The sequence below is a fragment of the Balaenoptera ricei genome, chromosome 1 (genome assembly GCF_028023285.1).
Source record: "Balaenoptera ricei isolate mBalRic1 chromosome 1, mBalRic1.hap2, whole genome shotgun sequence".
In the NCBI taxonomy this organism is placed as follows: Eukaryota; Metazoa; Chordata; class Mammalia; order Artiodactyla; family Balaenopteridae; genus Balaenoptera; species Balaenoptera ricei.
In genome coordinates this window covers 118,052,166-118,078,663 of record NC_082639.1, presented here as the reverse complement: position 1 = coordinate 118,078,663, position 26,498 = coordinate 118,052,166, and the positions used below count along the sequence as shown (strand labels likewise).

General features: G+C 43.7%; 1 protein-coding gene across 1 annotated transcript; it reads right to left on the bottom strand.

Moving 5' to 3' along the window:
* Positions 1-1,008: 1,008 nt before the first annotated feature.
* PCP4L1 (Purkinje cell protein 4 like 1) lies at positions 1,009-25,225 on the bottom strand. The gene is made up of 3 exons (XM_059902902.1): positions 25,005-25,225; positions 3,595-3,649; positions 1,009-2,989 (listed from the first exon to the last, which is right to left on the bottom strand). Exons 1-3 carry the CDS (start codon positions 25,011-25,013, stop codon positions 2,847-2,849), a joined length of 207 nt encoding a protein of 68 aa, XP_059758885.1. The 5' UTR covers positions 25,014-25,225; the 3' UTR covers positions 1,009-2,846.
* Positions 25,226-26,498: the final 1,273 nt, after the last annotated feature.

Genomic DNA, 26,498 nt, shown 5'->3' with positions numbered 1-26,498 from the left:
AGAGCCCTACCCAGCAACGACACCAAGTCCCTGAAAGTAGGTTGTCCAGGGAAGCAGGATCCTTGTCCTTTTAGCTGCCTGAGTTTCTCCCAAGACTTTCACCTCCAAGTTTGGGCTTTGGGAACATATTTCAAAGTATTCCCCGCTCAGATCTCCAGACCTCTTTCACTTTTGACGAGACTCTACTCCCAGCTCTGCCACGCCTACACAGAGAAAAAGCACCAAAAGAGTTATCAGTGATATAGATGTGACAACTGAATTTGCTTTCTTCCTCGACTGTTTCTAATGCGTGTGTCTTCTGCTAAACCACTTATTATAAGAGTATTCACCGATCCCTCAAAGATTTGTGGTTTTTGCTCCACAGAACAAAGCACTCAGGAATAATTTCTCAGTGATCAGTACTCAAGGATCGTGTCTCTGGCAGAGAGACAGAATTCTATGGCCCCAAGGAGGAGTTACAGATATGCCAGAGAGGAAAGGCTCAATTTGAGTGCCCTATGGTAGAAGTAAGCAGCCTGGGCAGAGAGAAACCAGCTTTCAGAACTTTTATTGAGAACTACCACTGGTCCAGCAAAAGATGCCTAAACCTTTCTTTCCAGTTCAAACTATCTTTCCCAAGGCAACAGACTATGTTTTTGCTACCATGCCCTTTCTTTAAAAAACGCATGAGGACAAGCATAGTACCCTGGAACTAGTAGTAGTGAAGGGAAAAAAATCATGCTCCAGATCAGTGTGGCAAAAAACAAATCAGCAGGTATCCTCCAAGCAGCAGAGTCTATAGGAGAGGGCTGGTGACAGAGAACGCCACGATTGCCCTAGCACCAGCCAACTTTCAGAAGCTCATACCACCAGGAACAGGAAGTATCTGTTTTACTTTAGTGTGAATAGGGGCAGACCAAAGTGCAGTACAGTTAATCCCCATCTTGTGTCCGCGGAACTAGAGAACAGGGAATCCTCCTGTTTTACCAGGACATACTGGACACACACCTGGTGTGGCAATGAGGTTATCCTTTTATTTGCCCCTGAGTCCAGGACTAAAAGCCACCATCATCACTATACTGCCCTCAGAACAGATTTCAAATGTAAAATTTCCTTCTCGTCTCTGGCAACAGGAGAAGAGGGCCTTCCCATGAATTACTGTTTAATCCTCCTGATAGTCTATAGCCATGGCTTGTCAGGCATGGATAAACTTTGTAATATAGGTTGCTTCCAGGGATATTGTTCCTTGCTTCCTACTCAGAGCTGCTGCATGATTCCAGCTTCTGTATTCTTAAATCAGTACTAAGAAGTGAGGAGAGTGGGGGAGAGAAAGCATTCCTTGTTTGACCTTCAAGCATTTGGCTTCTGGCTTCAATGTATAGAAATCATTTCTCAGCAATGTAAGCCACCATTTGATTCATGGTTTAAAATCTTCAGCGTGACAGTGGTGCTCTCTATTGACCCAGAGTCATCTGCTTCTTCTCCTAAGTTTGAGAAAACAGTGGGAGGGGAGGAGGAGGGATGTGGGAGGAAGACAAAGCAGGAGGGACAGCTAGCACAGGTCATTCGGGGAGAGGGAGGAAGGGAAGATCAGGTTTGTTTTCAGAGGCAGATCCACCAAGCATGTGCTCGCTGGAAGGGGAAAGGGAAGGAGATGGGCACCCTTGCAGGGGAGCACCAGGGGTGGAAATAGCAGCAGATAGAGACAATGTGGGTGGTGAATCAAGGTGAGGACAAGGTCAGGGAAGGAAGGTAGGAGAGGGCTTCGGTCTGTGTTAGTTTCCTGAGCCACCATGTAATCCGTGCAGTTGCTCTACCACCCTCCCTGAGGCCAGCTCAGGCTTATATTCATATTCCTCCCAAGAAAAAACAGAAGTAGAGGTCAAATGGCCCCATTTAAGGATTTTGTTTATTGTTTTCATAATTATTAAACATGCTAAAATCACACAGAGTGGCTGTTCCACTTCTGCTCTGACTCCACAGTGGGGCAGGTGGGAACTACCAGGGTCACTTGGTTTGTGTGGCCTCTGGGGGTGGCTAGGCATGAGGGGTTAGAGGTAGGCAGGTTAACAAAGCCCCAAGAATCCTTCATATAGTACACCTTTACCAGCAGTAACTTGTGTCCTTAGAGATCTCCTCCTCCTTCATTTTTCTTTTTTTCCCAAATCAATTGGCGATTTCCTTCCCAAATCTTCCCATTTCCCTGCCTGTGGCCCCTTGAACCTCTTCCACTTCTGCCCCTTACGGTTCTAGACTAGACGATGAAGGAAACTTTTCCTTGTCTCTACCAGTCCCAGTCTCCCTTCCTTGGAACTAATCTACTGAGCATGCACTAACATGGGAGCAGCTTGATTTAGGTCTGCCCAGGGGAAAGGGAGGCTCCAGTTCCCATGGTGGCTTAGCTCATAGGAGGGAAGTTGAGGTCCTGATGAGAAGGATGTGAAGGGGAAAAATGCTACCTGAAGTGCGAATGTTGTAACCAGTGGAACAGGGCATATGACCCACCCTCGGGCACCCTACTCTGAAGACTTTTCCCTCCCTCCCACATTGTCAGGGGTCCCTCTCTCAACCTCAAATCCTCTTCCTCTTCAACCTCATAAGTCAGACACAGGTACTGATCAAGGAGCTGTATCCCAAGGAGAAAACGTTCCACCCTTAAGCAAGTGGCTGCCTGTTGAATTCTTCATCTTCCCTGTGTTCCTTGTGCCTCTGCAGCTGCGATGGCTTGAGGGGCCAGAGAAAATAATGTATAAGGGTTGGACTTGCCTCAACGAGAAGCTTGAGGGACAAAGAGACAAAGATACATGGGAGTAAGAGCTGTGGAGAAGGGGAGGGAAGGGAGCAAGGTGAAGGGTAAGGTTGGTTATTCAGGAACTGGGATCCTTTTTCTTTTTCTGGAATCGCCGGAACTTGCCCTGAATAGCAAGGGCAGCCTTCTCTGTTTCTGGTGCCGTCAGATCAATATCAATCTCCTCCTCCTCCTCAGCCTTCTTGGTATTGCCAGCTCTCCCTGCAGATAGTTGAGAGATTCATTAATGAGTAAACCTGAATTGCCCCAGGCCCCAAATACAGTGGTTAAAGTCCACTTTCTGCTGGACTCTGTGACATCCCCCAATCTTTGCTAGGACCAGGAATGCCTGATAACTCTCCCAGAAGCTTGAGTCAGGGTACCTGGGGTGAGAATTAGCTATAGTAGGTACTCAGGAGCTTTGCAACTCTTGAACCAAGATGACAAATGTCTTCTATCACCACTTATTCCTAAATCCTACAGTTCAGAGTCCCAGAGCACACTCACTTTCCCCTGTTTTCCCTAAATTTCTGATTGAGACAGAGGCTGGGATTATTTGATGAGTTTCTTCCTATCACTGTACCTGTTTCCAAGCATTCCAGAGCCAGTTTCTAAAGTCAAAGAGTAAATTCTAGTAGGTTTACTTCTTAGGAAAAAGTGGAAGGAAGTTTATAGATATAGTAGTCCTAACCTAGTGCTTTGTTTCACTTATCACATTCTTATTCCTGTTACATCTGACTTTAGGAGCTTCCAGGCTTACAGCCCTACTTGTCTTCATGTCCCTATATTTACCTGCTCTACAAACTGCTTAGCCCACCCCCACTCACCCTTTTCCTCTGGGCCAGCTGCCTGGTTGGTTGCTGGGGATGTTTTGGTGTTAAGCTGGAAAAGAAAATTCAGAATATTAGCTATTCACAGAAGTATTAAGGTGCCATCCCCGTAGACTCACCATCATCATTTTCAAGCCCTCCTACTACCAGGTACATCCCTCAGTCTTTTGAAGAAGTGGGTCTCGAGATCAGAGAGAGGGAGAAAAGTCATCAAAATTTATTCAACAAGTATTGATTGGTGCTAGGGAAACTGTAGAGGACAAAACAGAAAAAACCCTGCCCTCATGGAGTTTACATTCTAGGATATAGATAGACAAATGAATAAACAAAATTATTATTATGTTAAGTGGTGATAAGTGCTATAGAGAAAAGACAGGGAAGGGAGGTAGTGACTGCCAGGTGGGAATGGAGAAATACAGTTTTATACAGAGTGGTCAGGAAAAGCCTCTCTGAAAGGTGGCATCTGAGCCAAGAGCTGAAGGAGATAGGGAGTAAGGGCTGTAGATGGTCGGCAAGAGCTTTCAAGGGCCCTGGGGTGGAAGTGTGACTAGCGTGTTTGAGGAATAGCATGAGTCCAACGTAGCTGGAGTGGAGAGGAGGAGGACGGAGGAACCATGGAGATGAGATCAGAGATAACTGGGAGTGGGGGCAGACTCTGTCAGACCTTGGGAGTCTTCTTAAGCCTTGGGAGCCTTTTTAAGGAATTTGACTTTTATCATAAGGGTGATGAGAAGCCATTAGAAACCTTCAATCTGCACATAAGGGGCATTAGGGAGGAAGCTGAAAAATCTGTTAGGCGATTATTGCAGAAAACTAGACAGGAGATAATGGTTGCTTGGATCAAAAAGGTGTCAGTGGAGGTGGTGAGAAGTGGTTTGATTCTAGGTATACAATTGTCCCTCAGATTCCGCAGGAGATTTGTTCCAGGACTCCCGAGGATACCGAAATCCACAGATGCTCAAGTACCTTACATAAAATGGCATTTATTTGTATATTGGCAAGTATTTGCATATAACCTATGCACATCCTCCCACATACTTTAAAAGCTAGATTACTTATAATACCTAATACAATGTAAAGGCTATGTAAATAGTTGTCAATACAATGTAAATGCTATGCAAATAGTTGCTGGCTTGCAGCAAATTCAAGTTTTGCTTTTTGAAACTTTCTGGAATTTAAAAAAATATGTATTTTCAATCTTTGGTTGGTTGAATCCACAGATGCAGAACCCTCAGATACAGAGGGTCAACTGTATTTTCAAGCTACGACTATTGGTTAAGTGGCATAGTGAGACAACTCAAGGATAGCTCCAAAGTTTTTGGGCTGAGGAAATGAAAAAAAATGAAATTGCCATTTCCTGAAATGAAGAAGACAGCAGGAGGAGCAGGTATTAGGGAAAGGATCAGAAGCTTGTTTTTGGACAAGTTTGAGATTGCCTACCTAATTATCCTGGAGGAGTTTGTTTTGTTTTGTTTTGTTTTACATCTTTATGGGAGTATAATTGCTTTACAATGTTGTGTTAGCTTCTGCTGTATAACAAAGTGAATCAGCTATATGTATACATATATCCCCATATCCCCTCCCTCTTGAGCCTCCCGCCCACGCTCCCTATCCCACTCCCCTAGGAGGTCACAAAGCACCTGATCTCCCTGTGATATGCAGCTGCTTCCCACTAGCTATTTTACATTTGGTAGTGTGTATATATGTCAGTGCTACTCTCTCACTTTGTCCCAGCTTCTCCCCCCGCCCCCCTCCCCCGTGTCCTCAAGTCCATTGTCTACCAGGAGGAGATGTTTTTATAAGCTGTTGGATATTCAAGATGAGTTAAAGAGAAGCCTCTTGCCTAGAGATATAAATTAGAGAGTTATTAAGATGTGGTTGGCATTTATGCCATGAGACTGGGTGAGATCACCAAGGGTGTGAGTTCAGATAAAGAGGAGAAAAGGGTCAAATCCTGGGGCATTCCGGTGATTAGAGGTTGTAGAAATGTGGAAAAATCAATAAGAAAAGTTGAGAAGAGCTTGCACTGTTGGTGGGAATGTAAATTGATACAGCCACTATGGAGAACAGTATGGAGGTTCCTTAAAAAACTAAAAATAGGGGCTTCCCTGGTGGTGCAGTGGTTGAGAATCCGCCTGCCAATGCAGGGGACACGGGTTCGAGCCCTGGTCTGGGAGGATCCCACATGCTGCGGAGCAACTGGGCCCGTGAGCCACAATTACTGAGCCTGCGCGTCTGGAGCCTGTGCTCCACAACAAGAGAGGCCGCGATAGTGAAAGGCCCGCGCATCGCGATGAAGAGTGGCCCCCGCTCGCCGCAACTAGAGAAAGCCCTCGCACAGAAACGAAGACCCAACACAGCCAAAAATAAATAAATAAATTAATTTATTTATTTAAAAAAAAAAAAAAAAACTAAAAATAGAACTACCATACGACCCAGCAATCCCACTACTGGGCATATACCCTGAGAAAACCATAATTCAAAAAGAGTCATGTACCAAAATGTTCATAGCAGCTCTATTTACAATAGCCAGGACATGGAAGCAACCTAAGTGTCCATCAAGAGATGAATGGATAAAGAAGATGTGGCACATATATACAATGGAATATTACTCAGCCATAAAAAGAAACGAAATTGAGTTATTTGTAGTGAGGTGGATGGACCTAGAGTCTGTCATACAGACTGAAGTAAGTCAGAAAGACAAAAACAAATACAGTATGCTAACACATATATATGGAATCTAAGGGAAAAAAAAAAAAGGCCATGAAGAACCTAGTGGCAAGACGGGAATAAAGACACAGACCTACTAGAGAATGGACTTGAGGATATGGGGAGGGGGAGGGGTGAGATGTGACAGGGTGAGAGAGTGGCATGGACATATATACACTACCAAATGTAAAACAGATAGCTAGCTAGTGGGAAGCAGCCACATAGCACAGGGAGATCAGCTCGGTGCTTTGTGAGCACCTAGAGGGGTGGGATAGGGAGGGTGGGAGGGAGGGAGATGCAAGAGGGAAGAGATATGGGAACATACGTATATGTATAACTGATTCACTTTGTTATAAAGCAGAAACTAACACACCATTGAAAAACAATTATACTTCAATAAAGATGTTTAAAAAAAAAAAAAAAGAAAAAGAAAAGTTGAGAAGAAGCCAGGAGAAAAGTCAAGAGATTATAGTACTTTAGAAGCCATATGAAGAAACTATTTCAAGGAGACGAGAGTGATTAATTGTGTCAAATTCTGCAGGTAAGGGACTTCCCTGGTGGTCCAGTGGTTAAGAATCCAGCTTGTAATGCAGGGGACGCTGGTTTGATCCCTGGTTAGGGAACTAAGATCCCACATGCCATGGGGCAACTAAGCCCGCTCACCACAACTGCTGAGCCCGCGTGCCACAACTACTGAAGCCCGCACGCCTAGAGCCCATGCTCCGCAACAAGAGAAGCCACCACAATGAGAAGCCCGAGCACTGCAACAAAGAGTAGCCCCTGATTGCCGCAACTAGAGAAAGCCCGCGCACAGCAACGAAGACCCAACGCAGCCAAAAATTTTTAAAAAACAAAGTAAAACCAGTCAAGATATTGTCCCTATCTTCCAGGCTGAGTGAGGAGATAAGACAAGTACCCAAATAATACTTCCTGAGCATTTATTATGCGCCAAACCCTATCCCATTTAATCCTCTGAAATCTCTGAGATGTCATCCTATTTTATAGTTGAGGAAACAGGCTTAGAGATGTTAAAGATCTTGCCCAAGTTCAAGCCACACTACTAGAAAACAGTGGAACTGGCTCTGGGACCCAGGCAGACCAACTCCACACTCTTAGCCACTGTGCTATGTCCACAGGATCGAATACCGTCACATGCTGACACAAATATGCTAATATATTAACAGTTACTGAATCTAGTTGGAAAAGATATGGATGTGCATTGAACAACTCTTTCAACTCTGATAAATTTTTCTAACAGAAAGTTAGGGGAAAATAAGAAGAAAATAATAATTGAAAGTAAAATAAAAATTATTCAAATAAAAAACGCTGGGACTTCCCTGGTGGCACAGTGGTTAAGAATCCACCTGCCAAGGCAGGGGACACGGGCTTGAGCCCTGGTCCGGGAAGATCTCACATGCCACAGAGCAACTAAGCCCCTGCACCACAACTACTGAGCGTGTGCTCTAGAGTCCGCGAGCCACAACTACTGAGCCCATGTGCCACAACTGTTGAAGCCCGCGCACCTACAGCCCATGCTCCGCAATGAGAGAAGTCACTGCAATGAAAAGCCCGCGCACCGCAACGAAGGGTAGCCCCTGCTCGCCGCAACAAGAGAAAGCCCATGTGCAGCAACGAAAGACCCAACGCAGCCAAAAATAAATAAATAAATAAATAAAGATAAAAAACGCTGATGCAGTGCTATGTTTGATAGGGAAGTGTCTTTTAAAATAAATTACAAATTTAAAAATTGTTAGGTAGATGGACAATCCCATCTTTTTGGATGTTAAAATTTGGGCCAAAGACGGCTTTACTGATCATGTGTGATTTTCAAAGGATATATTGGTCACATTTATACCGCCTTTTCAAGTCTTGTGATTTATTTGTGTATTCCTAGCATCTTGCAAAGTACTGGAGAGAGCAGACAGTTATAAAATAAGTATTTAATTTTTTTTTATTATTTTTAAAAATTTTATTGTAGTATAGTTGATTTACAATGTTCTGTTAATTTCTGCTCTAATGTTTTTTTGCTTTGTTTTGTTTTTTATAAATTTATTTTTTGGCGTGTTGGGTCTTCGTTGCTGTGCGCGGGCTTTCTCTAGTTGCGGTGAGCGGGGGCTACTCTTCGTTGCGGTGCATGGGCTTCTCATTGTCGTGGCTTCTCTTGTTGCGGAGCATGGGCTCTAGGCGCACAGGCTTCGGTAGTTGTGGCACGTGGGCTCAGTAGTTGTGGCTTGCAGGCTCTAGAGTGCAAGCTCAGTAGTTGTGGCGCACGGGCTTAGTTGCTCCGTGGCATGTGGGATCTTCCTGGGCCAGGGCTCGAACCTGTGTCCCTTGCATTGGCAGGCAGATTCTTAATCAGTGCGCCACCAGAGAAGCCCTGCTCTAATGTTTTTAAAAGTTGATATGGTCCAGGGACTTCCCTGGTGGCACAGTGGTTAGGAATACACCCGCCAATACAGGGGACATGGGTTCTATCCCTGGTCCGGGAAGATCCCACATGCCACGGAGCAACTAAGCCCATGTGCCACAACTACTCAGCCTATGCTCTAGAGTCTGTGAGCCACAACTACTGAAGCCCACACGCCCTAGAGCCCGTGCTCCACAACAAGGGAAGCCACCGCAATGAGAAGCCTGCACACCACAATGAAGAGTAGCCCCTGCTCACCACAACTAGAGAAAGCCCACGTGCAGCAACGAAGACTCAGTGCAGCCAAAAACAATTAAATTTAAAAAGAAAAGTTGATATGGTCCAATTTTTGTAAAATATATTGATTGCTTATCTATGTATATGTACATTTTTATTTAAAAATCTGAAAGAACATGCACAAGGGTGTTCCCCAAACCCTACAGAATTCCTGCTAGTCCCCCTTTCACCAAAAAAAAAAAAAAAAAAGTTTCCATGAGAGGAAGGGTTGTTCCTGAGACTATTGGGAGACTGGCCACTCATTACTCTTTCTTTTCCCATGATCTTCCTGTAGTCAGTATATATATATATATATATATATATATATATATATATATATATATATATATATATATATATATATTTTTTTTTTTTGGCACATGATCAATGTAATGACCCAGTAGTTAGCTAGGTGACACTTTCCACACTGGCACGCTGTCATCACAAGAGGTCTGTCCACACTGCAAAAGCATGAGATAGATGGGGTGTTTAGTAATAGGATAACAGTCAATAGTCCAGACAAGAGGGTCTCAGGTCAAGAGGCAAGTTCTACAGTCCCATGATCTCTGACTTCAAATCCTACTTTCTTTATTGCCAGCAAATCCCTGAATCTGATCCTTGCTTTAACAATTATCCCTCTCTCTCTCTCTAAGCCTGTTCCCTTAATCCACCAATTCTTTTCTTTCATCCCTCCCCTTTGGAGGAAAATCTGGACCCCAGTTCTAAGCATCTCCCCTGGAGTAGCTGTCCCTTCCTCTACCTTCCTTCTCATATCAGCTAACCTTGAGAATCCTCGAAGCAGGAATATTTGTCAGGACTGAACCTCACACGCCACCCCTTTCCCTCCGCCCTGCCAGCTGTCACCTTCTTGAGTCTCTCCTGAGATTACTGACCCTGGAATGGAGCCATGGCTCAGCTGCTGTCTAGCCACCCAGGGGTTCTCAGCTCCATTTGGCTTAAATTTAGGAGAGGTCACTAGGGAGACTAGAAAAGGGTTCTGTAAAGGAGAAGAAAACCCCTATTACTCACAATGCCCCTTGAAATCTCTCTCACACCTTCTGCTAAAAAGTAATACGCTGGGGCTTCAATCTGCCCCTCCTCCCTGTACCCTCTCCAGCCAGTTCTCAAATAGCTACTCTGAACACTATGAATTTCTGGATTTAGTGGTTAGTGATTTGCTGAGGTGGGAGGTGTGGGCAGTTAGGTCACAGGTTGTTAGCTCCCACCCTCTACGTCATACTCAGCCCTTTACTGGTCCCTGGTCTCTGCCCTAACCCTCCTGTGTATCTTCCAGAAACTCAGCAATTCTAGATGAATCAAGGTCCTCTGGTGCATCCATCTGACAGCCATCAGATTAACCATATTTCTAAACCTAGGAGGCACGGAGGTCCACTCTGGATGAACCAGAAACCACATGTGCTGTAAGAGTGTCTCTTACAAAAACTCACAACTCCAGAGGATCAGTGCTTACCCACAAGAGCTGTGACAGGTGAGCGTTTGTCAGCCGCTCTCTCTCAGCCTCTCATTCTAGCCAGGTATGGATTACTGGAAACTCTCAGGTGCTCTTCTACTTCTTTCAATACTGAGCTCTTCTGACCAGAAATAACAACAGGGAAATGGTTTAGCAAATCCTTCCTTTTCCTTATGGGACCCATCTATGGGAACTGGAAGAAATCAAGGACTTTAGAATGCCACCCCACCTCATCTTATTAATAATCATATATATTGATATAATACTTACTTTGTGCCAGTCACTTTTCTAAGTACTTTAACACGTTGAATTCTTACAACAGCCCTATTAGATAGGTATTGTTACTAGTCTCACTTTACAGATAAGAAAACTAAGGGCCAGAAGAGGTTAATTAACTTGCCTAAGGTCATACAGCTAAGAAGTAGCAAAGCCAGGATTTGAACCAAGGTGGTCTGACTCCAGAGTCCACCCTCTTGAACATTATGCTATGCTGTATCCCAGTCTCCAGCCAAAGGCGTAAGCATGTGTATGCATGTGGTACATACATACCACATGAGACGGATGTCCAGTGTGAAACTGATTTAAATAGACAAGTTTTCCCACACAGCAGAGCAATCCCTAGGTAAGAAGGAAAGTCCTAGAGATCATGATTTCCTTCCATTCCCACAGTTAGGCAGCTGTATTCAAGGACCAGTCTCTCAATCCATAGTCCCCAACACTTTCTTGATATACACTCTAGAGGGTCCTGTCCTCCCAATATGGGGAAAGCTTACTTGTAATTTGAGAACCTGATCCCAGACCTTGTCTACTGACTCAGATTCCTGCTCTGCTAGTTGAGCTAGCCATGCTGATTCTGGCTTTCATCTTGACGTTTGTCCAGTGGGCCTCCTGACACATACCGGGCTGACCCCTGGGGGTTAGCCATAGCCTGTGTGTGTGTTCTTCACTCCCAGGGCCAGATGCTAGCCTTTCAGATTCTGAGAATTCCATGTGAAGGATCATCCTATTGGTTTCCATTTCAAATGACTCTCTTGCTTACATTTAAGCCTGTTATTCCAAGTTTCTAGTGAGTTGAAGCTTGGTTCAGTTCAGCCTCACTGCCTACACAGGACTAAATGTTTCTTACTTCTCAACATGTAATTAGCAACTATGAGGCCCATCAACTCTTGCCTTTCCCTAGAGGGCCCTAGTTTTTTCCCTGCCTACCTTCCTGTGTTCCTTTTCTCCTCACCTCTGGGCCTGATGTGCTCCAATGTTCCATTCCATCATCTTGGCAGTAGGTGCCAATTCCCCATGAGTATACTTTTGTTTCCTCTGCAGTTCAAAGTTGTGGACTCTCCCTTCCAGTGTGGAAGGAGGAAAAGGAGAGGTCTGATGGCTTAGGGGTCTTTTGTCTTCAGACTTTGAGAGACAGCAGAGAGGGAAATGACACAGCAATATCCTCCCTTTCCTGACCCCATACCTCCTTCCAGGGCATTTATCAGCATTCAGATGATGTCTCGTCCTTCCATTTGAGCTTTAGATCCCATTCCCCTTTTCTCCTCCTCAGGAATCTTCACAATCAATTCTCTTGACTTGCTTATAAATAAAACCTCTTCCTTTTTTTAAAACCAAAAAAAAAAAAAAAAAAGTCTTCCTCAATCTGAATTCCTTCTTCAACCACAACTAGAATGAAAAGAAGTGGGTCTAGGACCATGCCTTGAGGAACCCCAGTATTAAAAGTTTAGGGTGAACAGATGGAGAAATATACCATGTTCTTGGACTGGAAGAATCAATATTGTGAAAATGACTATACTACACAAAGCAATCTACAGATTCAACGCAATCCCTATCAAACTACCAATGGCATTCTTCACAGAATTAGAACAAAAAATTTTACAATTCGTATGGACACACAAAAACCCCCGAATAGTCAAAGCAATCTTGAGAAAGAAAAACGGAGCTGGAGGAATCAGGCTCCCCAACTTCAAACTATACTACAAAGCTACGGTAATCAAGACATTATGGTACTGGCACAAAAATAGAAATATAGATCAATGGTACAGGATAGAAAGCCGAGAGATAGACCCACGTGCATATGGTCACCTAATTTATGACAAAAGAGGCAAGAACATACAATGGAGAAAAGACAGCCTTTTCAATAAGTGGTGCTGGGAAAACTGGACAGCTACATGTAAAAGAATGATATTAGAACACTCCCTAACACCATACACAAAAATAAACTCCAAATGGATTAAAGACCTAAATGTAAGATCAGACACTATAAAACTCTTAGAGGAAAACATAGGAAGAACACTCTTTGACGTAAACCACAGCAAGATCTTTTTTGACCCACCTCCTAGAGTAATGAAAATAAAAACAGAAATAAACAAATGGGTTCTAATTAAACTTAAAATCTTTTGCACAGCAAAGGAAACCATAAATAAGACAAAAAGACAACCCTCAGAATGGGAGAAAATATTTGCAAATGAAACAACGGACAAAGGATTAATCTCCAAAATATACAAACAGCTCATGGAGCTCAATATCAAAAAAACAAACAATCCAATTAACAAATGGGTGGAAGACCTAAATAGACATTTCACCAAAGTAGACATACAGATGGCCAAGAGGCACATGAAAAGATGCTCAACCTCACTAATTACTAGAGAAATGGAAATCAAAACTACAATGAGGTATCACCTCACACCTGTCAGAATGGCCATTATCAAAAAATCTACAAACAGTAAATGCTGGAAAGGGTGTGGTGAAAAGGGAACCCTCCTGCACTATTGGTGGGAATATACATTGATACAATCACTATGGAAAACAGTATGGAGGTTCCTTAAAAACTAAAAATAGAACTACCATACGACCCAGCAATCTCACTACTGGGCATGTACCCTGAGAAAACCATAATTCAAAAAGAGACATGTACCACAATGTTCATTGCAGCACTATTTACAATAGCCAGAACATGGAAGCAACCTAAATGTCCATTGACAGATGAATGGATAAAGATGTGGCACATATATAAAATGGAAGATTACTCAGCCATAAAAAGAAATGAAATTGAGTTATTTGTAGTGAGGTGGATGGACCTAGAGTCTGTCATACAGACTGAAGTAAGTCAGAAAGACAAAAACAAATACCGTATGTTAATGCATATATTATGGAATCTAAAAAAAAAAAATGGTACTGATGAACCTAGTGGCAGGGCAGGAATAAAGACGTAGACATAGGGAATGGACTTGAGGACATGGGGAGAGGGGGAGAGGGAAGCTGGGGGGAGGGGGAGGGGGAAGCTGGGGCGAAGTGAGAGTAGCATCAATGTATATACACTACCAAATGTAAAATAGATAGCTAGTGGGAAGCAGTAGCATAGCACAGGGACATCAGCTCAGTGCTTTGCGCCAACCTAGAGGGGTGGGATAGGGAGGGTGGGAGGGAGGCTCAAGAGGGAGGGGATGTGGGGATATATGTATGCATATGGCTGATTCACTTTGTTGTACAACAGAAACTAACACAGTATTGTGAAGCAATTATAGTCCAATAAAGATCTATAAAAATAAATAACTAAATAAAATGTTAGGGTTGTCCTTTCAAAATAGTGCTGGAACAATTGGATAGCCATGTGCAAAAAAACCTCAATCTATATCTTGCACCCTATACAAAAATTAACCTGAAATGGATATAAAACCTAAAACTATAAAACTTCTCGAAGAAAATACAGGGGAAAAATATCTTTGCAACCCTGGGGTAGGCAAAGATTTCTTTGATACACCAAAAGCACAATCCATAAAAGAAAACAATTATAAATTGGACTTCATCAAAATTAAAAACTGCTCTTTGAAAGACACTCCTAAGAGAATGAAGAGACAAACTACAGACTGGAAGAAAATATTTGCAAATCACAAATCTGATAAAGGACTTGTATCCAGTATATATAAAGAACTTTCAAATCTCAATAGTATGAATACAATTTGTAAAAAGGAGCAAGATATTTGGACACTTCACCAAAGAAGATAGATGGATGGCAAATAAGCACATGAACATATATATATCATTAGTCATTTGGGAAATTTGAATTAAAACCACAATTAGATATCATTATACACCTATTAGAATGTTTTTTGTGTTGTTGTTTTGAGGGGGTTGTGTGTGTGTGCGCGCGCGCATGCACGCATGCATGCACACACGTGTTTTTGTTGGTTTTTTTTTAATGACTATACGATGTGCTGGCAAAGATACAGAGTATCTGGAACTCTCAGACATTGCTGGTGGGAATGTAAGATGGAACAGCTAGTGTGGAAGTTTCTTAAGTGTACATTTTTCTTACAACCCAGCAATCCTACTCCTAGGTATTTACTCAAGTGAAATTAAAACGTACGTCTACACGTAAACTTGTAAGTGAATGTTCATAACGGCTTTACCTGTAATCACCAAAAACTGGAAACAGCCAAATGTCCCTCAACTGAGGAATGGGTAAACAAATCGTAATACATCCATAAAATGTAATACTACTCAACAATTAAAGAAGGAATGAACTACTGATACATACAACAACATGGATGAACTTCAAAGGCATTATGCTAAGCAAAGAAGCCAGACCCGAAAGGTTACACGTATACTGTATGATTCCAATTATATGATATTTCTTGTAAAGGCAAAACTATAGGTACAGCAGACAGATCAGTGGCTGCTAAGGGCTGAGGTCATGGAAGGGGTGACTATAAAGGAAAATGGGGGAATTTGGGGATGATGGAACTGCTGTATATCTTGATTGTGGTGGCAGTTACATGATGTATATGTTTGCCAAAATTCACAGAACTATATCCAGATAAAAGTCCATTTTACTGCATGTAAGTTATACCTTATTAACTTATTAAGTTATACAAGTAACATAAGTTATTAAATAATAAGTTATTTTTTTAAGGGGAAAAAAGGTTGAGAGGTCAAGAAGCTAGCCAAGACTGAGAAGGAGCAGTTAGAAAGGTAGAGTAGACAGGTGACTGGGGAAGGGGTGGGAGCCAGGGTCTCTCACGTCTCTCTTCTTTTCATAGCTGGACTTCTCAGAACACTTACTGTCTCCATTTCCTCACCTCCCACACACTCTCCAACCCACTTCAACCTAGCTTCTACTCCTACTCCACTGAAATGCCTCTTTAGAAAACCAATGTGCTCTATGATAAGAAATCAAATGCAAAAGTTTCAGCTCCACTTGGCTTGACCTCTTGAAGCATTCAATACTGTTAATCATTTCACCTTTCTTGACACATATTCTTTCCTTGGCTCCTGGGACATCACAGTTTTTCCTGGTTTTTCTCCTATCTTTCTGGACACTTCTGTCAATATTTAAGTACTGGGAGCTCTCGAGGTTTAGGGCTAGGCTCCCTTCTGTTCTCTTTTCCTAGATGATCTTATCTGCACCTATGACTTCAGTTATCATTTATACAGCACCATCCAATAGAACAGTGGTCAGCAATCTATTGCTCACTGCCAAATCTGGTCTACGGCCTGTTTTCCTAAATTAAGTTTTACTGGAACACAGCCATGCCCATTGTTTGCATATTGTCTGTGGCTGCTTTTGCACCACAATAGCACAGTTGAGTAATTGCAACAGAGGCCACAGGGCCCACAAAGCCAAAAATACTTGCTACCCGGCCCATTACAGAAAAAGTTTGCAGACCCCTGCAAAATAACTTTTTGCAATGATGGAAATGTTTTATATCTGTGCTGTCCAATATACGGCATCCCCTAGGCACATGGGGCTATTGAGCATTTTGAAATGTGGCTAGTGCAACTGAGGAATAAAATTTATAAATTTATTTAATAAGTTAATAATTTATTAATAACTAATAAGCTAAATAGCTACATGTGGTTAGTGGCTACCATATTGAACAGCACAGAATGCCATTGACGGCTCAAATGTACAGCTTTCCCTTGGTATCCAAGAGGGATTGGTTTTAGGATCCCCAGGGATAGCAAAATCCACAGATGCTCAAGTCCCTTACATAAAATGGCACAGTACAGTCTGCCCTCCAGTACCCATGGGTTCTGCATCCTCAGATTCAGAAATTCGATCCACTGTTGGTGGAACCCGTGGATGCAGAGGGCAGACTGCATACCTCTATCCCAGAAATCTCCTCTGAGGTTTAAAACATCTCCACTTGGATGTTCTATGGAAACTCCAAACTCTTTGTGTCTCAAACTAAATTCATAATCCTACCTACCCAACCTAGTCCTCTGCAAGTATTCCCCATTTCATCCAGTTGTACAAGCCACAAACCTAGAAATTGTTCTTGACACCTTTCTTTCCTTCACATTGCATATCCAATTCAATATTAAGTCCTATTAAGTTTATCTCCCAAATATCTCTTAATCCATTCACTTCCACCATCCTAACACAGTTGTTTCTTATGTGGACCACGGTAATAGCCCAAGAGGTTACTGATGCTCTTAGGATAAAGAAGAAAATTCTTTTTTTTTAGAAGAAAATTCTTAACACAGTCTAAAAGGCCTTACATTATGCAGCCTCTGATTACCTCGGTAACCTCATCTCTGTTCCTTCTCACCTCAGGATCTTGGCACATGGTTCCCTTACCCTTGCTCCCCTTTTACCTAGTTAATTCCTATTTATCCTTCAGAGCTCTCCTTAAGGGTTCCTTCTTCCAGGAAGCCCTTCTTAGCTCCCCAGACTAGGCTAGGACCCTCATAAGTTTTCACAGCACCTGGTATTTCTCCTTAGTAGGACTTGTTACTAATGTAATTAAATAATAATTTATTGATTAGATATTTAATGTCTGTCTCCTCCATTTCTGTGCGAGTTCCTATGAGGAACTTGCTATGAGGGTAAGGGCAGTGTCTATCTTACTCACTCCTGTAGTCCCAGGATCTAGCACGATATAAACTCAGTATATGTTGAACAAATGAAGGGAGCTCCTACTCTGCTTTATTTGCCACCTCACCACGATTTCTGAAGTCTAATTTGTTTTCAGATAGCTGAGGGCCTCATTCTGTAGCTGGTTCAGAGATTGTGAAGCCAGGTCATTGCTTTTCCTCACATCAGTAGATGTGCCTGAAAAACAGCTGAGGATGAAGGGGAAGATCTTCTCTAGGAGTGTATTTCATGTTACCTGTATTATAGTTACTGTGTATTTGTCTTACCTCCCCTTCCCCAACTTCACCACCCCACCAGAGTCCATTTCCTTGAAAGCACGGTCCATTTATTTGTGCATCACTTGTAGTAACTGCAACCTATGTCTTGCACATAGTAGGTATTCAGTAGATATTTGTTTACGTGAATTAAAATTTTCTCAAGCCTCAAATTCCTGGTGGAAGCAATATGTCATGTTAGGTAGAGTTAGACAGATCCGAGTTCATATCCTGGATCTGCATTGACTATCCCAGCTCTCCCATTACTAGCTGTGTGACATTGGGTAAATCAGTTAGCCTTGCTGTGCTCAGACATCTCATCTGCAGAAGAGAAAACATATTTATCCTAAAAGGTGAAAAGACTTAGAAAAAATGTATGCAAAATACCTAGCATATATCAAAATAAATAGTTATTATTTTGAAGTAATGTAACTCTGGATTGAATATAAGAATAGGTCAAGTTACTGGGTTGTTGCCTGGCTCAAGGTCTGGAATCAAAGAGTAGAGCTTTCACAGAGTATATCTTCACCAAGTGAGACTGAAGGAGGAAGGGAATACCTGGGATGGCTCTAAGGGCCCTTGAGGCTTATTCTGCTACCAAAGGAGTTTCATAACTGTTCTCTTTCTACCCTAAACCAACCCTGGAAATCACAATCTCCCTGTATTCTCAATGTCTGTCCCCAAAAATGCTGACAGTAGCTCTAAACCTTTGGTAAAGGGCCCAGCAATAGTCTGCTTGGGCAGAAATTGTATTCTGTATAGCAGCTGCCCACGTCTGTAACCCTGGAGCCTCCTGGAACTACTCCCAGGTCAGAGGTGTACCAGAGGGGACCTCCAATACAGCACCTCCATTAGTGTTCATGTTTCATTGCAAAGAACCCTTAGACACAAACACACCCTATTTTTTTTTTTTTTTTTTTTTGGTAGGCCACAGGGAGAAGATGATTAGTGCTCAGGAGCAAATAGACCATATCTCCTCAATCAATCCTTTGTATCAGCAAGATGACTCTGTAAATCCATTCCTTGCCTCAGAAGGATAGTTTGTTAGTATTGGCAAAGCACCTGAAAATAGTCAAAGTGGTAGCGACTTAGGTGCTTTTTCCCTATAGCTGTCACTATTGGGGAATAGGTACCCTATAACTCTAGGTCCTACTCGCCCTGCCCCCTTCTTAGGCTGCATTTCTTCCTTTCTTTGTCTCTTTCATCTTTAATGGTGTTGCCACAGCAACCATTGTCATGCGAAGAGGCAAGATAGCGTCACCCCCTCTGTTCCAAGCAGCAATTTAGAACTAACCATGGGAAAGGTAAACTACCCAGATTTCCCCATACTCCTCATCCCACTGGGGTCTTTAAAGAGGTATCACAGGTTGTTAGCAGCAGCAACAGACAGGAACAAAGGAGCACCTCACTGTATCTGGATCACATATACTGTGCTTTTGCATGATATAGCTTGGATGCTGGGCAAATGAAAACACGTCATATACACATTATAGTACTGTTAGAATCACTTAGCTCAGATGAATAGGCACAAGGACTCAGAATACTGTCCTATAGTCCAGGGCAGGGAAATCTAAAAAGGGCCTGAATCCTAAAAATCCTAAACATGAGCCCCAAAGACCCCTTTCTTGCCTTAGTATTGAAATAAATCCTAGGCCTTGTAAGCTCCCTGCTTGCTTTAGAGATGCAGAAAGTGAAGGGAGAAAGGCGTTAGTGCATTTGCTTTCAAGTAGTGACAAAGAGGCTTCAGCCCCCCAGGGACCCTTTTATCCCTGCTGACATGTTCTCCCCCAATGATAAATGAAGTTCACTGCTAAATATCCTTAGAGAGGCCTTTGGGATCCCCTGGTGCCCCTGAAAGACCCTGGACTGCTGTTTTTGGAGCACTGTTGGAACTGTTTCAATTCTTTCAGTGCAGCAACCAGCTGCAGTCCTCAAACAGCTTCAGAAAGACTTGCTCAAGGTCACCCTCAAGATAATAATAGAAAAAGAACTAGGAATCCTTACTCCAGGTTCTACAGACACACATTCTTTTCCTAATGTTTCCTAATGCATGGAATATAACCCAGATACCTTAGAGACAGCAATAGAACCTAAGCAGTCCGAGCTCCCAAGCCCCCTGGTCTGTCCTTCCCCACTCAGCCATCCCACCCCTGTTTCCTGAAATAGCAGTACCCCTCACTGGAGTCAGGCAGAATTCTTTAGCTATGCCAACTCATGGTATGCGGTGAGTCAACAGCCCCCGCCCGTTTCCCCCCAGCATGGGCTGCCACAATTTAATGAGTAGTTATTTGTGGTGCTCTGCACACAGCTTGGAACTGTGCCTTCACCTCATACTGAGGGTAGGGGGTGGGGGAGAGAGAGTAGTGCCAAAGCATCATTTATTACTGTAATCTTCAGTGTGCATCCCACCCATGGCGTTATTGTCCCAAAATAAACGTATTAATCCCACCACAGCCTACAAAGCAAACACTCAGCTGGAGGGCTTTGTGTGGGAGGGAGGCAGCACCAAGGACAACAGAATGGTAAATGGCACCTCTTTTCCCTGGATGGGGGGTTGGGAAACCTAGGTGGGCCTGCCTTCTGGCGTCAGCCTGGAATTAAACAATAATCAGGCTTCAGGGAGGAGAATGTGATGAGGTCTAGGCACCTGCAGGGATGCAGATTTCTTAGAAAAGGTGGTTTGGGATCTGCTTCTGACTTGGCTTACTCTTACAGGTAAAATAATTCTGGGGCAAGTCAAGCCACTTTGAGAAGTAGGTCTGGAGTACGAATTTAAAAAATCATGCACTTAGTATTCATCACTTACTTTGCCAGCCTAATGTGTTCTTCTTTCCCTCTTCTAGATTTCTCCTCCCAAAGCTTTTGTACTCTCTTTGGAAGTCAAGTGGCCAAATGAAGGAGGAGTAAATGTTCAGTGCCTGTCTGATTATCAGGTACAGCAATTTTACTTAGATACCTGTTTTCTACGCTGGATCCTCCAAGTCAAATACTTTAGAGTTAAGAGAATTGCTCATTCCTTTCTTTTCTGAAAGAAAACCTCTCCTTCTGGTCCTTGATGCTTTACAGTTATGGAAATCAGTGATGGACACCAGAAACTAAGAATGCATGAAAAGAGGACCTCCAGACTTCCCCCTTCCTACACTCTTATTAACTTACCTACTCCACTTCAGCACATTCATTGCACCCACTTTTAAGGTGACTAGTCGTCTTGCATAGGAAGAATAGTGCTTACCCTGTCTAGTATTCTACCAAAATTTACCCCTTTGATACATATCATCCTATGTTGGTCTCTCCTCTCTCTCTATCCTCTTGCTCAGGATTTAGTAAATCACACTGCTTAGATCTCCTGTAGAAAGTATTTGTAATATATTCCTTCAAAGTTGCATGTAAATTAAATCATTCTATCACTGGAGTCACATGTTAAAAGAGTCTTAGGGAAAGTTCTTTGGGGATAAGAAGGCAGCAGTTCTATGCCCCAGTGTTGGTTCTAATACTGTGTAAACTTAGATAAGGTTTGGGCCTCAGTTTCCTCATCTGTAAAATGAGAAGATTGGACCAGACGATCTTTAGGGTTCCTTGACAAATCTGAAATTATATCGTTAAAATGTTTTGATATATTATTTGAGATTTTCTTGGTAAAAAAAAAATACCTGTATTTCTTCTAGATAGAAGGATTTTTGCAAAACTAAGCTTATTTTTTCCATGATAACATAGACTCATGAAAGACAATTTGGAACTATAGAAAAACAGAAAGAAAACAGGGGGAAGCACTCATAGAACCACTACCTTGAAAAGACAAGGTAGTGACTTGTCTTGATTGACCTGATCCTACTTCCTCCTCTGCCTTTGCAGCCCTATCTCCATCACTGTCATCACTTAAGACTCTCCATGGACAGACATGAAAGACACATCAGGTTTGCATATTCGGACTCCAGCCACAATACTTACGGTGCCTGACCCTATAGAGACTTGACATTCTAAGGTGTTACTGATCACAGCTGCAGCTTAGGAAGAAGACTCGTCTATATTCCCAGGTCACAGGATGACAAAGTCATCCACTTTTATCAGCCAGAGTCTCCTGCTCATGCAGCTAAAGCCAACAACCTGAACTGGTGACTAAGAAAGGGATAAGCAAGCTCTAGAACCAAATTCTTGTTTCTCTTACTTCAGAAGACAGATATTTCTAGAGGTGGAAGGCTTTCCAATATCAAGCTCTTCTGTTTTATATGTCCAATATAATCATCATCATAATAAAATACCAATGAGAGAGAAAGAGAGAAACTTGGATTTCCTCCAAGTCCCTACCAGGTTCCCTAACAAATGGTTCACAGAAGACATAACAGAATGATGTCACCCTGACCAAACTTCCATTGTGGAGAAGGTTGTAGATTCAGGCAGATATGCACAGGAAGGAGAATGTGATCCCCAAAGTGTGATATCCCATTCCTATTACCTAAGAGGACAGCAAGCAGAATAATAAAGGAGGAAGTACTGGTTCTGGTGAGGTTTCTAACTGATCTGTCCCTTGCTCCATCCCCTGCCAGCCTGGGGACAGACACTATGGGGCAGACACCATGGAACTAGTTACCAGTCATCCATAACCCCCATTTCAGCAGAATGACTGCTGGACCAAGGGATGCCTCCAGCTGGGCTTTTTACAGTTGAGAAGTGCAACAGGATCACAGAAGAACTTGCAAGTGTGCTTTAAGCCACCAGCTACACCATATGACAAGGGATTATAGGAAAGAGCCCTCAGGGACTGAATGCATCTCCCAGCCCCATTCTTCACCGAAACTAGCAAAAAGTTATTAAACTATAAGAGATAGACTGTGATTCACAGCAATCAAGTCCTGCCTGCAGCTGTGAATGCAGATGAGCTGGAGATGAGCCCCTGCAGCTCCTCTGCACACGAACACACACACTCACAGGGAAATGCTCTGCTGCAGTACTGAGTGACAGCAAAGAGCCAGGAAGGGAAAGAATAACCAGAGACCCTCCCCAGCAGCGTCACCAGGACCCTACACTTTTCCTTTAGGTCTGGAGACCCCCTCCCCAATTTTTGTTCTTCATTTGAAATGGGAATCTCTTAAAGAGATCCCAAATTCTCTCATTTCATGCAGTTTCACTGAAGCAAGAAAATAAGCAGGTGGGGGAGGTGAAGCTTACATAAGATTCAGAGTGCACAGGGCTTTCCTGGGCTAGGGCTCCAGCCTGAAAGAGAAGACCCCTGGGGCTGGGCTGAGAGAAATAAAAAAGTTTGGAGTCTCCCTAGAGCTTCAGAGCTCCGGGCAACACTTCCACTTTTCTTCATAGCTTTTACAAGAGGAAGAAAACAGGCTGGATCTTGGCCTCTAGGGAAGCAGAGGCCCTTTGGGGATCTGGTTCAGAGACAGCTGATCTCTGTGTAAGCCCAGGTGGCTGCTTCTGGATTTTATAAATACTCATCCCTGAAGCCAGGCTCAGCTCTGTATTAGGAGGCAGCTTCTACGGCTAAATTGCTAGTTAGGACCAGTTCACTCTGACAGCCTGGGAGGCCAGGCAGCCCTGCAGACGCTGTCAGTTACTTCCCATCCAAGGATCCCACTCTCATCATTCTACTGAGTTCCTGATTGAGGCTAGTCAAGTACAGCTGCTAAGTCAAGACTTGACTTTCCCCTCAAACACCAAATTATTTTTCTTGACACTGCTTTGTGATAGCTTTGTCACTCCACCAAATATCACCCTAAATCTCAGCCCCTGTAGTGTATCCTACAGAGGGGCTGTGCACTTCCCCTAAAAAGCACAGGCTAACCACACATCTTCATGTTGGCATAGACTTCAGATCACAAACCTCCAGGGGATGGCTTGAATTGCAAATTTCAGATTTAGAAACACTAGGGGGGCATTGAACTCTAGACCTCTGTGAAAAGAGGGCAAAGAAAACCTCTCTTCTCATATTAGGGCTGAAAGAAGCAAAAGGAAAGAAGATTGAATCTTTTTTTTCCTTTTCTTTCTTTCTGAAAGGCTGCTGTGGTCACAGTCACAACTATCTGAGGGACAGGAAACCACTTTAGTTCATCTGCAGCCCCCAGAGTAGCTGAATTTTCCAGGATAAACTTAGTGGACATGGCAACCAAAACATAGTAGTTGGCACTAATTGGCTCCCTGGACGAGAGCTTTTGTTAGGAGCCAGCAGAGCTCCTACTAAAGATGAAGATCTAAACTGAGACCTCGGCTACAGGGTCCTACCCCTTCACTAACCTTGTATCCTTGAGACTTCTCATGCTAGTTTTCTGAAATACTCTAAAAAAAATTTTAAAAGAGAGAGGGAGATAATAACAATAGCTAACATACATTGAGTGCCTACTCTCTGCCAGGTACTGTTCTCAGTACTTGGCATATATTATCTCATTTAATCATTAGAACAACCAGTATTACCCCCATTTTGCAGATAAAACACTGAAGCAGAGGAAGGTTTAGTAAACTTGCCTAAGGCCACATAGCTAGTAAGCAGTAGAGCTGGGATCTGGCATATAGCTGAGATGTTGGATTTAACACAAGATCCTGGGTACTAGGAAAGGGGTTGCAGAGAGCAAGCCTGTGATGTCACTGCCCATACTGACTTCACTTAGAAAGGAAGATCCTTGTCTCTGGATGCCTACAAATGCAGTCAAACAATGGGAGAGGTCTTTCCCAGTCTCTGCTTTGACCCCCACGGATGGACGGTGTTCTTTGAATAGAGGAAATCACAGTTAATGGACTGGGTCTGGCTCGGATGACCACGGACCCTGTGGAGACTCAGGGTGTAACAAGCGCTGCAGAAAGAGGTCTACTCTTCAAGGGGACATCTCCCCAGGAGCCAGACAGGCCCCCACTACAAGGCTTCTGAATATCAGAATGGTCCCTCCAACGGTTGGTTCTTGATTGAATGAGTGGAGGGTAGGATGCCACCTTCCTAAAAGGGACGAAGTGGCCACCCCAGGGGGCGAGGGCTGGAGTTCTCCATTGAATGCTACATAAGGAGTGTAAAAGCAATACAGCCCTAGGAGAGGGAAGACAGAAGCTAATGTTTTTCTCAGAAGTCAGGGGAGTGAAGGGAAGCCCGAGTAACCTCGGAGCAGTAAGACCTATGCAGAGGGCAGTATCCTGAGGATAAAACTTACGACCTGAGACCTCAGCCCTCCCATTCTACAGTCGATTCCAGTCCTCCAAAATCTCCACCGACAGTCAGGGAACTTAAAGCCTCCCTCTTCCAATCGCTCCCCAGCACTCCAAGGTGGGAGCTTTCCCAGAGAGGCAGGGGGCGTCCCGGGAAGATTCTCAGCGGCTCTGGGCTGCAGCACCCTCCCTCGCAGCCCTGGGACCCCGAGCCGCGGCCTCCCCGCGCCGCAGCCCTAGTCCGCAGCGGCGGGGCCGGGCAGCGCCTCTCACCTCGCTCATCGCGGCGGCCAGACGGGGCGTGCGGGGCGCGACACGTGCAGGGGAGACAAGGGGCACTCGGGTTGCACGGGCGACGGCCGCGAGTTGCCGGGCTCTGAGGCAGGGGCCCCGCTGACGAGGCGAGGAGAGTTAGTGCGGAGAGCCGCTGCTCCAGTGCCCGCACCCCAGTTCCGGGCGCTCAGCTCCCTGCCGGGAGTCCCCTTCCGACCCTGTCCTGTCAGAGCCGCTCCGCGAGCCTCCGTCGGCCCCACCTTTTATAGTCAGCTCCTTACCAGCCTCCAGCCCGACCAATAGGAGCTCTTCCTGCCGCAGAGTGACAGCCCCTGGCATCCAATGGTGGCAGGCTCAGAGGTCTGCTGCATTTCCAAACTAGGGTAAGGCAGAGAGCGGGAAGGAGGGGGAGACCGTCGGGGGATGAGAAGATGGAAAATGAAGCAGGGGGAGCAAAGAAGGAAGGAGAGGAAGGAGTAGTACATGAAGGAAGGAGAGAGAGAGGGAGGGAAGGAGTGTGTGAGTTTGAGAAAGTGAAGAAAGAAGAGCTGGAAGGAGATCAAGAGGGTGCATGTGAAGCAGGAAACTGAATGAAAGGGTAAAAGCTAAGAGATGTTACAGATTAAGATTTAGTAATAGGATGGCAGTCTGAATAAGAGAAGGGCAGAAAGGAGGAAGGGAAGGAGAAGGAGAGATAGAGACAGAGAGGGACAGAGAGAGCAAAAGAGAGACAGAGAGATGCAAGGGGACGGTATTCTGTGGCAAAGAACAGGGAAAATTTGAAGTGCCTGTTTGATTTGGAAGATCATAGATCTAAGGAGTTGAAAGACATTTTAGGATTCATCAATTCTACCTCCCACATAATGCGAAAAACCCTTCTCCAACAAAATGATGGTCCCCTAGGGTCTACTTCAATAGGTAATGAGCGCCCCCCAAAAGTTAATTTACGACTGTTTACTCATTCAGTCTCATTCTGACAATGTGCCCTCCACTGTGGTGGTGAAGCTATTAAAAAAAAGAGAGAGAGAGAGACACACACACACACACACACACACATTATGACCTTGCACCTATTGTTGCCGTTAAAATAGATTTCAATATGCAAGTCCTATCTCCTAGAGTCTAGGTTTTTTCTTCCTGCAATTCAGGTAGGAACCCATTTGGTGGTATATGTTTGAGTACCAAAACTAGCAAGTGGATTCTGCCCAGATGTAGGGAGCAGATGTGAAAGATGAAGCCCACAGTCCAATCTATATAGATTATTTTTCAATAAGATGGAACTTTACTAAATAATCACTATGTTGTATAAGTTTTAAGAAAAAAACATGATTAGAGCAAGATGAAAAGAAATAGAACACCTAGGTAAAAGTCAGGAACTTTCTGATAACTTCAACTGCTATTCCTAAATATCTGGCTTTCATTTCTACTTTAAAGAAATCTTTTAAATGCTCTTGCCTGTGATACTTCTAGGCATTGTAAAACCTTTTAGCCTAC